Source organism: Acomys minous (assembly GCF_964271855.1).
Source record: "Acomys minous genome assembly, chromosome: 5".
Classification (NCBI taxonomy): Eukaryota; Metazoa; Chordata; class Mammalia; order Rodentia; family Muridae; genus Acomys; species Acomys minous.
The window spans coordinates 117,942,575-117,957,380 of NC_140494.1; the positions used below are offsets into that span (position 1 = coordinate 117,942,575).

The 14,806-nt window shown below is 39.2% G+C and overlaps 1 protein-coding gene across 4 annotated transcripts in view; it reads left to right on the forward strand.

Moving 5' to 3' along the window:
* NPTN (neuroplastin) overlaps positions 1 to 14,806 on the forward strand; it is a 78,618-nt gene that overhangs the window by 47,004 nt on the left and 16,808 nt on the right. For all 4 annotated transcript variants that reach the window (XR_014779370.1, XM_084782347.1, XM_084782346.1 and 1 more), the window contains one exon: positions 3,046 to 3,140. Coding sequence is in view for 3 of the 4 variants with exons in the window: in XM_084782347.1 (XP_084638473.1) it covers positions 3,046 to 3,140 (95 nt within the window). In the remaining variant the exon portion in view is untranslated. The remainder of the gene's footprint in view (positions 1 to 3,045; positions 3,141 to 14,806) is intronic.

The window sequence follows — 14,806 nt, forward strand, 5'->3', positions numbered from 1 at the left end:
TTGATACAGTGATCTTTAATGATCAGGGTGAGGTTGGTAGCCTAGAAATACTCTCTGAATAAAGGAGGATATTTGCTGTTCTGAGTTACCTGGAACCCCAATTGATATGGTGCCTTTTAGAGTGTTGAAAACATTTGCCACCTCATCTTTTAGAAAAGTTTGTTTTTGGGTTGCAAAGTGATCTGGAAAAGGATCAGCTAATCCTGCTTAGCAGGATAATACAATATAAAGAAATAGTACTGAAAGGAGACCAGGAAAGCCTGTGGACATAGAAGCAAGGACATTCTTCAGTAGGTCACATCATTTAGATTTTTGTTGTCCATATTTAATTGATCTACATGAGTTTGTAAGCCTTCGTCCTCCCCCCCCCCCCCCTTTCAGATGAAGAAGCTAAGGCTTAGCAGTAGGTCTTGGCTGCCTTTAAGGTCAAAAACTACAGCATATTTCAGAACTAGTATTAGATCTCACATCTACTTAGAATTGTTTCTGGAATACTTTCCTTCCCAATTGTACCTTATCACTTAGTGGCAACTTAATCTGTTTCCACTGTGGTTTCTTCTGATGCTAACTTGAGAATGTAGCCTCAGCTGTATTTTCAGTTTGGAAAGTGTTAACTAGTTGGAACTGTTGGGTGGTATTTATTTTTACTTCTAGTCTATCCATTCATGTAATAGATTTAATATATATATATGTGTGTGTGTGTATGTCCGCGTGTGTGACACACACCCTTTTCAAGAAAGCAGGTACACGTACGTGTACACACACACACACACACACACACACACACACACACACACACACACACACACACACACACACACACACACACCCTTACCCTTTTCAAGAAAGCAGGTTCTGGTGGTTTTTGTTGCCCACAGAGCTGTCAGATATAAGTAAATGAAGTTTTTGCCTGACTTTATCAACTGTGTCTTTGCCATTGTTCCCTTTTTGCTTACATTTACCTGATTGATAGTCTCCAGGCTATGGATTAGAGTTTAGATCTTCTTGGGCTGCTCAGGTAGTCAGCCATTGAACCAGCTTCAGAAGCCTGTTCTTACTACCCTATAGGAAATATTTGCTTGCTTCAATTTCCTTCCCAATAATTAGTGCAAGGGAATGGTTTTGGGAGAAAGTAAACATATAGGCATGTCCTTGAGCTTGGGGTTCCTTTTTTCCCCAAATAAGTTATGACTCTAACTATGGGACTTAGAGTAGCCAAACAGTGAAGGTATGGCTGTCACTCATTCCTCAAATTCAGGAATAGCTGATTTGTGTGTTTTGTTTTTGAAAGCATAGATTCAAGGTGGTGGAATATTTGTGTCAAGTTGAGAAGACATCTTGACTGCTTCCTTTAGAATATTATGCTGACATAGATAATGCCAAGTCAGTTCTTATTAGTGGTTTCTTAACTTGTATGTGTGGTTTGTTTGTTTCTTTGTTTTTTGGGTAAATTCATTGGGCCAGTAAGTGATTAAGCTTAAGAGTTTTTATTAAACATTAATTTTTGCAGTGGAAGTTTAGTTGTCTTTTAAATGATGTTTAGAAGTATATTTTGAACCCAGCCCTGTATTAGTAGTTATCCTCTAATCTAGGGGCAGTTGAGATTTTGTTTTTGCAGTTGAATGTTTGTCTGTCTCTGCCTCTTTGTTCTCTCTCTCTCTCTCTCTCTCTCTCTCTCTCTCTCTCTCTCTCTCTCTCTCTCTCTGTGTGTGTGTGTGTGTGTGTGTGTGTGTGTATAAGATGAAGTATATTGAGGCTGTATGAAGTAAGCATCAGCTGTGAGACTTGAGAGGAATTAATATCTTGGCCACACATTCTTTTTACAATAATTGTTAAATTTGCCTTGGTCTGCCCACAGTTGTTCGCTCTGACTTTGTATTTGTACATTTATTCACTGTTTACTCATTCCTTTACTACAGTATGTGTACCTTGTGAGGGCTGAGTATAGAATTGTGTACCAATCAAACAGTGCCTACCTACATAGAACTTGGTCTGCTGCAGAGGCAGATGTCAAGCACTATGGTAAATACATGATTACGCACTGTGGTAAGTGCTGTGAAGAGCCACAGTGTACGAGTGAAGGTGTGCGGGAAGAAGAAATTCAAATGTGGTGGAAGTGAAATTTGAGTCTCGACCTAACAGAAAAAGACTTAAATATGCTGAGTGAAAAACAGTAAAGCAGGGCTGCAGAGACGGCTCAGCGGTTAAGAGCACTGACTGCTCTTCCAGAGGTCCTTATTAGTTCAGTACCCAGCAACCGCATGGTGGCTCACACCATCTACAATGAGATCTGGTGCTCTTTCCTTCCTTTCTGGTGCAAGCAGAGCACTGTATACATAATAAATAAATGAATGAATAAATAAATCTTTTTTTTTTTTTTAAAGAAAAACAGTAAAGGAGATTTTGAGATAGAAACAAGTTAGGCACATTGAAACCCTGCAAAGTGCCTAGTAGGATTAGAAAATAACATGCCTTTTTTTTTCTTAAAAAAAGAAAAAGAAAAGAAAAGCTAGATCTATGTGGATTAGTGCTCTGTTGGTAGGTTTGGTTGTTTTACCTTTTTAAAAGAAAAAAACTGTGCTTGGGCCTCTTCATGTGCTGGCTTCCTAAAGGGCTGCTACTAAATCAGAAGAACTTCAAAAAAGCGCAGAAAGGCTTGTGAAACACCCCATTCCCTCTGTGTGTCTGGAACCTCCAAGAGAGAAAATTTTAGTTGATGGTTCTTCTATATTTTAATATAAATTGTGCTTGGTGAAGCCCTCCATTTTTGATTGCTAATTTTATAGTTTGTTTTTTTCCCCAGTAAACGATAGCATCATAAAATTAAGGAATAGAATCCCATTCCATTTCTATTACTGTACCCAGCAGGGATAAGGCATTAATATTTGAGAATACATAAAAGAATGCTTTTAGTGAGGAAGAAGTGAGTTACAACAAAGAGCAGGATTTGGAAAGTATGGTCCCTTCTTGTTGCCTGTTTGATTTGCCTTCTGTTATATTTTGTCCATTCCCAGTTACCTCATTTCACTTTTCTTATCTCTGCAGGATCAATAAGCCAAGAGCTGAGGATTCAGGCGAATACCACTGTGTGTATCATTTTGTCAGCGCTCCTAAAGCAAATGCCACCATTGAAGTAAAAGGTACAGCCTATCAAAGGCTTCAGTGTTAGCACTTGTTCCTTCTCAGATACTACCTTACTCTTCAAAAATTCTTATTTTCATTTTGAGAAGCAATGTGATTTATGGCTAAGACCAGGGGATTACAAGCTTGGCTTCCTGGTTTTAAATCCAAACTCCATTATGTCGTAACTATATAACTGAGCAAGCTCCTGACTTCTATGCTTCATTTGTAAAGTAAAGACATCAATAGCACTTACTTGCTACATTTGATAGGAGCATTAATTATAGTAGGCTTACAATATGAAGTTACTGTTTCACATGTCAAAATGTTTAAGTAGTAACATCTATATGACCCAGCATTATGCAAATTATTTTATCATTGTGACTATATAGGTGAAAAGTGGGCCTGGCCACATTTGTGAAAGTACATTGTGAAAGGTTATTATAAAGCTATTTGTTTTAAAGGAAGTCTTGTGGGTGAATAGTATCTTAAAGATGGAGCTATAGCAGAGAGTTTCATGAGCAAATAGAACTATACAACTTGGAGCTACCTAATACTAATTTTAGTTTTTGTGCATTATTTACAAGGAGAGGCTGAGCCCACCAAAAGTAAAATCATTGTGTCCCTGTAATGAATTTGTGTCAGAACTAGCCTAGAGCCCAGGTCTTGACTCCCAGTGCAGTATTTTTCCTTTTGTTACGATGTCTAAGAAGAGGCAGAACAATTGTTTAAGGTCCTACTTAAAATTTTAATTTTATTTTGTTGAGAACTATAGAAAGACGAACTTGTGCAGGAAGGGCAGATTTGGGAAAAAGAAAGGCCCAAACAGTTACTTAGCTCTTCCTTAAAATATTTGGAAGATTAAAAAATGCACATTAAGGGGGCTGGAGAGATGGCTCAGAGGTGAAGAGCACTGCTTGTTCTTCCACAGGTCCTGAGTTCCATTCCCAGCAAGCACATGGTGGCTCATGACCATCTGTAATGAGATCGGGTGCCCTCTCCTGGCCTGCTGACTTACATGCAGGCCAAATACTGTATAAATAATAAATAAATCTTGTTGCTTGATTTCCTTCTGCTTTCGAAGAGCTCATTCCTGCTGAGCTCTTGGTACTATCCCAAGGGCTGTGGGAAGTAATAGATTTATTTACTTATTTGGGATAATTACACTGAATAACTGCAATTTTTATGTGTTTGGCAGTTGCAATTTATAAGAAACACTTTAAGAATGAAAAAAGAATTCCTCTTTGTTTAGCTAGCTTAGTTGAAGGGTCCAGGGCTGGTGGGATGACTGAGCAGATAGAAGTGCTTGCTGGGCAACGCTAGTGACCTGGTTCAAGCCTCAGCCCACATAAAATCAGAGAGAGCACCAGCTCTATGGCTGTTCTCTGACTTCCACATGCTCATCGTGCTCCCAGTGTTTTGCTGTTTTGAGAAGGTGAGGCTCAGTGGTCCCAGAGGAATCCTTCATATTTCCTTCATAGCAGATGTGAAGCAGTAGTGAAGAAGAGCAGAATATAGAGGGCCTCTAGGTTAGTTTTTTAGACAGAAGTTACAACTTGTATGTTTTGGGGGAGTGGTTCAGTGAAGTGCTCGCTATTATAAGCATGAGGATCTGAGTTTGAGACATGAAAAATAGGCACATGCCCCTGCAGTCCCAGGTCTACAGAGGCAGAGGAGGAGGATCCCTGGGCTTTGATCCTGTCTCAAAAAATAATGTGGAGAACAATTGATGAAGATACCCAATATTGACTTACAGCCTTCACTTGTATGCACACAACTTGTATCTGTATGTTATTTCATGTGCTATCATATTATGTTCAAGCACTGTTAACTTTTTTACTGTAGTATGGCCCTAACGGGAACAAATAGTGGTATCCTGGTTTGAATGTCAGAGAAATTTCTGTTATACGAAACCCTGAGTCATCATCTGTTATTCTATTGGCCAGAAAAATGTATAACATATAGTCTATCAGAATTCCTAAGGAGTTTGAGCTTTTGTATTCTCTCCCTTACCATGTGGATAGAAAACAGAGCATGTAATTATCTTGAATCTTTAAGGTTGTTGAAAGTTTGGTCTGGTAAAGATTAGAAACAATGAACTTTTCTATGTTAAGTTCAGAAAGCTTTGAATAAACCCAGCATCATATTCTAAGCTAGCTTCAAGTTGTGGTTGGGAACAATGGAATTCATAAATATTTGTTCACTGAGTTCTATAGTTCCTTTTGTCACAATAAGAAAGGACATGTGGCAGCTGTCCCAGCACTCAGGAGGTAGAGGCAGAGGCAGGTAGATCACTGAGTTCAAGGCCAGTCTGGTCTACAAAATGAGTCCAGGACAACAGCCAAGGCTACACAGAGAAACCATGGGGGTTGGGGGGCAGAAAGAAAGAACATGTGTTTGGGTGACTGTGCTTTCATTCTAGCCTGCAGACTGCTTTTAAGTAACCGGGGGCTGAAATATACTCAGTGGGTAAGGTGCTTGCTGTGTAAGCACGAGGACCTGAATTTGGATCCCTAGGTACTCACATAAAAAGCTGGGTGTGGTAGTGTGGACCTGTAACCCTAACACTGGGAGATGGAGACAGAAAAATCCCTTGCAACTGGCAATTCTAGCCAGCCAGTGAGCTCTAGATTTAGTGAAACACATCCTGCCTCAAAAAAGTGAGATAAAGTTATAGAAGACAATACTCAGTGTTGCCCTCTGACCACCACATACGCATGCTCTTGTGGACATACATGCATGCATAGACATACATTCATACATACATCTCCCCAAATAATATTTGCTTTCTTCATCCTCCTCTTTTAGGATCTATAACTCAAACTGGCCTTGTGATCCTCCTACCTCAGAATCCCACCACATACCTTTATTTTACAAGCAACCTTAGCATCTGTGGGAACAGAAGAAGGACCAAGACTGGCTAGGAGAGGGGAAAGAGTTGTGATAATGTCCTGAAGTCTTCCCTGAGATCTGCCGAGTTCATTCAGAGGAGAGCACATTTCTCCAGCTTCTTTACTCTAGGGACTTGTGGCTTCCAGGGACTGTACATACAGAGGACTCATTGATATTCTAATAGACACTGAAGTTTTTTTCTTCATAGTTTCTCAATCTTTTGCCCCTTTCTCTTTTTGACCTACCTTCCTTTTCTAATCTGATGTTGTTCTGTCTTCCCTGCTTAGCTTTCTTTACATGTGAATATTTTTTTTAGGATGAAATCCCAGGATTTCTGGAAGAACATGCTCTGCTTCCAGCTGGACAAGATACTGTGTGGTGATGATGACTGTCATTATTGAAAGGAGTAAAGTAACATCATCTCACAGCTGTATAGCACCTTGAACAAAAGCAGCATTTTCATGATCGTTCATTCAGGAGGCTTCCCAGAAGCATCCTTTAGGCTGCAGCTGATGGTTTTGACTCCAAGTTGGTTTCTACATGAGAAGTCTTTGAAAGCACAATCATAGTATCTCGGGAGCATTAATAAGCATTAGTTTCGGCTCAAATAACTATTCCTGCTCTACTCTTAGGATGCTGCTGACCATTTATAATAAGAATGGCTAAAATTATATACTTAATGTATACTAGGCTATGTTTGTTACCTTTAGTTTTCACACATGTATGGAGTAAATATAATTATATCTACTAGTCAGATGAGAATATAGAGGTCTTGTGGGATTAAATGACAGATCTAGTGGAGCCAGATTTTCATCCAGGCACTCTAGCACCGTGCTGCTGTGTTCATCACAGGACAAAAGACCTTTGAGAGTAAAATGGATTCTAATCTTGTTCTATAATTAAGCTTACCATAAGCTTGACCAGTCCACTTTTTGTCTCTGGGCCCTTTTCATTTAGTGTCAGATGATGTAAAATTAAGACAGTAATCCTTAAGGTTCCCATAAAGCTCTTAGTCTGTGTTGGACACAGGGGAGAGTTTAATACTGAGAGAATTAGTCTTATTTTTCTCATGGCAACAACCAGCTTCTCAGGATGGTAAACACTACCTCAGTGTATCTTACACCTTTACCTGTGTAATGGTTCTTTCTTGCAGTCCCCAACTTCTAACGCTGGTGCCAGAAATGGTTTTATTTTTATTTAATTATTAACTAGGGTGGTGGTGGACAGAGTCGCATGTATCCTACACTGGCTTCTAACTTACTGTCTAGTGAAGTATAAACTTTAACTTCTGATTCTCCTGCCTCTACCTCCCAAAGTGCTTAGATTACAGGTATGCATCACTGTACTAGTGTGCTGACGATTGAATCTAAGAGAACTTTATGTGTGTGGAACAAGCAGTCTACTGAGCAGTAACTTTATTTTTGGTTTTCTGAGACAGGGTTTTTTTGTGTTGTAGCCTTGCATGTCCTGGGCTCACTTTGTGGACCAGGCTGGCCTCGAACTCAAAGATCCATCTGCCTCTGCCTCTTAAGTGCTGGAGTGAAAGGCCTGTGCCACCACTACCTGGTGGAGTAACTGTTAATAATGAATAGTGTTCTAAAACTTAAATTTAGTTCCTCTGAAATACCTGAACATCAGGCCTTCAAAATCCCACTAAGAGGCGAGTCATAGTAGCACATGGAATCTCAGCTGCTTGGAGGCTCAGATAAGAGAGTCACTCAAGTTTACAAGTTTGAGAATATCCTGGGCAACATAGTTAGACAGTGTCTTTGAAAGGAAAAAGAAAAAAGAAAGGACAAGAAAAAGAAACCAGCTCCCAGAAAACCTAGCACTCAGGTGGTTCTAGTCTATGGCCAAGGTTAGAAATCACGGTCTTGAGTGTGCTATCTCAGTGGTGTTACAGAAGCCCCCTAACTGGTATTAGTTTCATACCAATAAAGAGTCTAGTGTGGAAAAGGCTGGTAGGAACATAAAGCCTACATCTTTGCTTCCCTGGAGCCAGTCTCATATTCCTTTTGGGGCTTAGTTATTGGTCTTAAGTTAAAGCTTAACTTTTCCTCTGCCTTCTGACAAGTTTTTATTTGCTTGTGGCTGAGATAGCTCTGTGATTGGATAGGTTGCATAAAGGAAGCAGAAAGATTGTGCAGAAAGAATGTGTTTACTTGGAAACAACTCACTCATTGACAACATTTAAGAATAGATTTTCTTTGAAAATGAGTTCTTGGTAGGTTAAAAGTTTGTTTTGAAAGGTAAACACCAAAAGGTCCCACATGTGAAGTCTTATACCTTTCTCAGGTCCATTCTGTTAGTTAATGTGCATCTCATTTGAACAATGTTTTCCTTGCCTAAATTGACACTTTTCTAGCCTGCACCCTGACAGAGAAGCTGGTTGTCTTGTTCTAAGAACAGGCAGGTTGGGCAGCAGAAAGTATGGAGAATGGTGTTATTAGACCTCTGCTAAAGGCCCAGAGTGCTGAGGCAATAAAATCATGACAAGTACTCTTGGAGTAAGTAAGTTGCTTTTGGAACCCAGGAAGTAGTATGTGATTAGAACATGTGTCTAAGAAGGCAGAGAGCAAGCTAATTGCCAAGTTGGGTCAGAAAGCTCTTCTAAGGGAGTCTTTGTTGCTTTTTTTCTCCTGATTCTTGCCACTCAAATTGTTCTCCCCTGAGGAGGGAAGGGGCTCTTGCTCTGTCACCATATGAAGGTTTAATCAATGCCTCAGACCAACAGGAACTAATTAAGTATTATTAAATGGCAAGCCCATATAAAGTAAGATACTACAATAGATCATTAATTAATGTAGTTTGTCATTTTCTGTCCCCAGTAAGCTTTATTAGAGCTATAGTGAACGTCCTGTTTATATGAGCAGGTAAAAAGAACACATAAAAACTAGCATTTCATTCTTGCTACTAATAACTTGGAAGTCTAAGGCTTGGCTCTTTCCTTCCTGAAATGATAGTCTAACTGATTTTTTTTTTCCTGTTGCTTTTTGGTTTTTGTTTATGGAGACAGTCTCATTATGTACCTTAGTAGCTTGCATCTTACTATGGGGCTAGTAAGTACAGTTCTCTTGCATCTGCCTCCCAAGTTTTGGGATTATAGGCATGCACTGTTCCTATCCTTAGTGTTTATTTCTGACTGAGTTCTCACCTTCTGTTAAATTAGTATGGAGATGTGATTTAATCTTTTTAAGGCCTTTGTGAAACAATGTATAGATATTGGTCCCATTTCATAGGAGGAAACACTAAAATTCAAAAGATTTTATTTTGTATTTTTTAATTTTTTAATTCTTCTCTCATATATTACATCCCAACTGCAGTTTTCCCTCCCAGTCTGTCCCTGCTCCACTTCTTTTCTGTTTCTCTTCAGAAAAAGGCAGGCTTCCTATGGATATCAACCAAACATGGCATATCAAATTGCAGTAACAGTAGGTACTTCCACTTGCATTAAGGCTGGATGAGGCAACCCAGTAGGAGGAAAAGGATCCTCAAAAACAGGCAAAAGAGTCAGAACAGCCTCTGCTTCCATTGTTAGGAGTCCCACAAGAAGATTGAGACACACAACTGTAACATATTGGAGAAGGACTAGGTCAGTCCCATACAGGCTCCCTGGTTGTCAATTCAGACTCTTTGAGCCCCTATGGACACAGGTTAGTGGATCGTGTGGGTTATCTTTTAGTGTCCTTTACCCCTCTGGCTCCTACAACCCTTCCTCCCCGTCTTCTACACAATTTCCCAAGTTCTGCCTAATTTGAGGCTTTGGGTCTCCGCATCTGTTTTCATCATTTGCTAGATGAAGTCTCTCTGATGACAACTGGGTAAGTTGCCAATTTATGAGTATAGCAGAATATCATTAGGAAGCATTTCATTGTTGTAATCCGTGCCCCCCCCCCTCCCGCCCCAGTGGTGTTTGGTTCTATGCTAGGTCTCTGGGTTATCCATCCTTTGGTTCTTGGCCCTCCATGTAGTGTCAGGGGTGAGCTCCCTCTTGTGGCATGGGTCTCAAGCTGGACCAGTCATTGGTTGGCCACTCCCACAATTTCTGTGTTAACCTTTATCCCAAAGCACATCTTGCTGGCAGGACAAATTGTAGGTCAAAGGCATTGTGATTGGGTTGGTGTCCCAATCCTTCCACTGGAAGTCTTACCTGGTTAGAGGAGATGGCCAGTTCAGGTTTCATATCCCAATTACTAGAAGTCTTAGCTGGGGTTACCTCATAGAGTGCTGGGAGTTTCTCTTGTACTAAGTCTCTGTGATGCCCTCAGTTCCAGTTGTCTCTCCCAGTACTCTCTCCCTCTATCTTCCCCCTCCCCATCCTTCCTCTGCCCATCCCACCCACCTATGACCTGCAATATCTATTCTAATTCTCCTTCCCAGGGAGATTTCATGTGTTCCCTCTTGAACCATTCTTGTTACTTAGCTTCTTTGAGTCCGTGGATTGTAGCAATCTTTATTTTACAGCTAATAGCCACTTAGAAGAAAGTACAGTACCATGTTTGTCTTTCTGGGTCTGGGTTACTCTACTGAGGATGATTTTTTTTGTTGTTAGATCTATTTGCCTGAAATTTTCATGATTTTTTTTTTTTAACCAATGAGTAATACTCCATTGTATAAATCTACCACATTTTCTTTATCCATTCTTTAGTTGGGGGACATCTGGATTGTTTCCAGTTTCTGGCTATTATGAACAAAGCTGCTATAATCATAGCGGAACAAGTGTCCTTGTGGTAGGACAGAACATCCTTTAGATATATTCCCAAGAGTAGGATACAGCTGGGTCTTTTTTCTTGTTTTGTGGGTTTTTTTTAGACAGGGTTCTCTGTGTAGCCTGGCCTTGTAGACCATGCTGGCTCCTAGCTCACAACCATCTGTCTAACTCTGCCTCCTTAAGTGCTAGGCTTAAAGGTGTGTGCCACCATGCCTAGCCTGGCTGAATCTTGAGGTAGATTAATTCTCAATTTTCTGAGACACTGCCATATTGATTTCTAAAGTGCCTGTACAAGTTTGCACTCCCACCAGAAGCTTGCTCCACATCCTCGCCAGCATAAACTGTCGCTTGAGTTTTTTATCTTAGCCATTCTGACAGGTCATTTTGCTTTGCATTTCCCTGATGGCTAAGGATTTTGAACATTTCTTTAAGTGCTTCTTGGCCATTTGAATTTTCTCTGTTGAGAATTCTCTGTTTACATCTGTCCTGCATTTTAAAATTAGATTATTTGGTTTGTTGACATAATTTCTTGCTGGGTATACGCCATTAATCCCAGCACTGGGGAGGCAGAGGCAGGTGGATCTCTGTGAATTTGAGGACAGCCTGGTCTACAAAGAGAGCCCAGGACAGCCAGATCTGTTACACAGAGAAATTCTGTCTTAAAAAAACCCAAACAAACAAAACAAAACATAATTTCTTGAATTCTCTATATATTTTGGGATTTAGCACGATCATCTCATTAGATGCTAAAAAAAGCCTTTGACAAAAATCAAACACCCCTTCATAATAAAAGTCTTGGCTAGATCAGGGATACAAGTGGCATACCTGAACATAATAAAGGTAATATATAGCAAGCTGATACCTAACATCAAATTTAATGGAGAGAAACTCAAAGCAATTCCACTAAAATCAGGAACAGGACAAGGCTGTCTACTTTTCTCCGTATCAATTCAGTATAGTACTTGAAGTTCTAGCTAGAGTAATAATATAATTGATAGAGATCAAGGGGCCTAAAATTGGAAAGGAATATATCCAAAGTATCACTATATAGTATATATAAATGACCCCAAAAGTTCCACCAGGGAACTCCTACAGCTGATAAACACCTTCAGTGAAGTGGCTGGGTACAGGATTAACTTAAAACAAAACAAAATAGTAGCCCTCCTATATACAAATGATAAATGGGCTGAGAAAGAAATCAGGGGAACAGCATATTTAACAAAAAACATAAAACACTTTGGTGTAACTCTAATCAAGCAATTAAAAAACCTGTATGGTAGCAACTTCAAGTCTTTGAAGTAATTGAAGATATCAGAAGATGGAAAGATCTTCCATGCTCATGGATCAGTAGGATTAACATAGTAAAAATGGCCATCTTACCAAAAGCAATCTACAGACTCAGTACAGTCCCCATCAAAATTCTAACACAATTCTCGACAGACCTTTAAAGAACAATACTCAATTTCATATGGAAAAAGAAAAAAAAAACCCTGGATACATAAAATTGTATAATAAAAGAACTTCCAGAGGTATCACTATCCCTGATTTCACGCTACCACATACCTATAGTAATAAAAATGGCATGGTGTTGGCATAAAAACTGACAAGTTGATCAATGTAATTGAATCAAAGACCTAGACATAAATTTACACACTTATGGACACATGATTTTTTTCCCAAAGAAACCAAAATTATATAATGGGGAAAAAGAAAGCATCTTCAACAAATGGTGCAGGTGGAAATCAGCATGTAGAAGAATGCAAATAGGTCTATATCTATTACCCTGCACAAAACTCAAGTCCAAATGGATTAAAGACTTCAACATGAAACTAGATAGAACCTGAAAGCTGAGAAAGTGGGGAAACCTTGAACACTTTGATACAGGAGACAGCTTTCTGAACAGAACACCAAATTGCACAGCATTAAGATTGACAATTAATACATGGGACTTCATGAAACTGAAAGACTTTATAAGGCAAAGGACACCACCAATAGTACAAAACTGCACCCCACAGAATGGGAAAAGATTTTAAATGACTGGTGTTAGGTTGCTCAGTTAGTTGATAAACTAATAGAGGCTTGATAGCATCTAGGTATCTTTGATTTCTAAATTTAAAAATTTGCTTTTTATATTGTGTGGCATAGTTAAACTCTGAGAGGTTAATACATTTAACTTTATGTTTAGAGTATTCCAGCACATATACAAATAAGAATAATGTGTGAGAAATTGGTTTTGCACTTTTCACTTATTCTGTGCACTTTGCAATATTTACTTATATTGTATATTATAAATTTTTGTACTCTGTTCTGGTTTTTCCCTCAGTAAAGTACAAAATGCATGATCTCTGGAGTCAGTCATGAGTTAGATCTTATCTTTTTGTCTTTTACTAGCAGCATAATATGAGACATCAAATAATTTCCAAACTTCCCTTTTCCAATTCATAAAAATGGGACAATGTATGCTTATTAGTGTAGTTGTTATCTTTCCAATTCATAAAAATGGGACAATGTATGCTTATTAGTGTAGTTGTTATCTGTTACTTGTTCTGGAGTCACCTGAAGGTCTCACTAAATAAGGCTTAAAGGTTTGTTCACAGAATGTCTCACTGTCATTTATTTTCACAAGCCCTCTTCTGAGGGCCACTACAGGTGAGTGTTCCTCATTATGGCATCACACATACACCCCAAGCATGGTGCTTTTATAAGTAGTTTAATAGAATTTTCTAGTTTTACTTGGTTAGAAGGGAGTCATTAAATCCAGCCCAGCTCAGCAGAAGGGAAATCAAGTTTCATCTCTTGAATGGAAACATCTGAGAACTTGTTTGGGCCTAAAAAGGCTCCTGCTGATGCTCTCACTGAGTACTTGTGTATCTTGCTGTAGGTGTACTGTCCTGCCCAACAGGTGGAGCTATTGAGCTGCTACTATAAAAGATAAAATCTTTTTTAAGATCTTTGTTTTGATCCAAGGCTAAAATGATAATTATCAAAGTCATCGTCTTCAGGGATAGGATAGCTTAGCTTGAATTGTCTTTCTTTCTGCCTAGTGTAGTAGTGATGCTTCTACTCTCCAAAGGATGAATAACCAGGGTCTAATTCTTTGGAATACATTTTTATGCAGTAGTCTTTGATACGATGAGGAAAAAGCAGCAGTTGGTCTTTTTAGTAGGCTTATATTTATAAACATGACCAGTAAAGCATAGTTGGGGTTAACTAAGCTAGTAGTAGCCTTTAAGGTCATGTTTCCATATGTGTAAATAGAAGCCTCTGTAGAATGCCTTTATTACCAGGTGAATGAAACAGAAAAGGGTACTGTCCTTTTTTTTAAACATCAAAGCAGGAGTGAAGACCATTTCTATCCTTCTCTGATGGGACCATATAAGTTTGAGTCCTTTTAGAATCTAAGAGGCCATGGAGCTATATATCAAATCAAATCAACCTTTATCCTTCTAGGTTAGCATTTCCTGCCTAGGATCCCCTTTGGGGATCAAAAGACCCTTTCATAGGATTGCATATCAGGTATCCCACATATCATATTTACATTACTATTCATAATAGTATTACAGTTATGAAGTAGCAACAAAAATAATTTTATTGTTGGGGTTCCACAACATGAGGAACTGTATTGAAGGATCACAGCATGAGGAAGATGGAGAACCACAGGTCTAGGTGATTGTGACACACACTTTAGAAATGAATTTCTGTGTTAGTTGCTTTTGTGTGGCTGTAACTAGAATATCAGACAGAAACAATGCAAGGGAGGAAGGGCTTATTGTGCTCATATTCTCAGAGGAATTTCAGTGCATCATGCAGGGAAATTGCGATAGAATGGTTCTGTCAAGGTTTTTCAAGCTTAGGGTAGAGGCTTGTTCACCTATGACAGACAGGAAACAGTATGTAAGGCCAGAATCATGAGTTGGTAAGTGGGTAAGCCCCACTGCTAGTGACCCATTTCCTTCAGCAGTATGTCCTAAAGGCCCAGTAGCCTTCAAAACAGTGTCACAAGCTGGGGACTGAGCATTCAAAACATGAACAACATGGGAATAGTTCAGATTCAAACCACAGCAAGCTGAATCACTGGTTTCA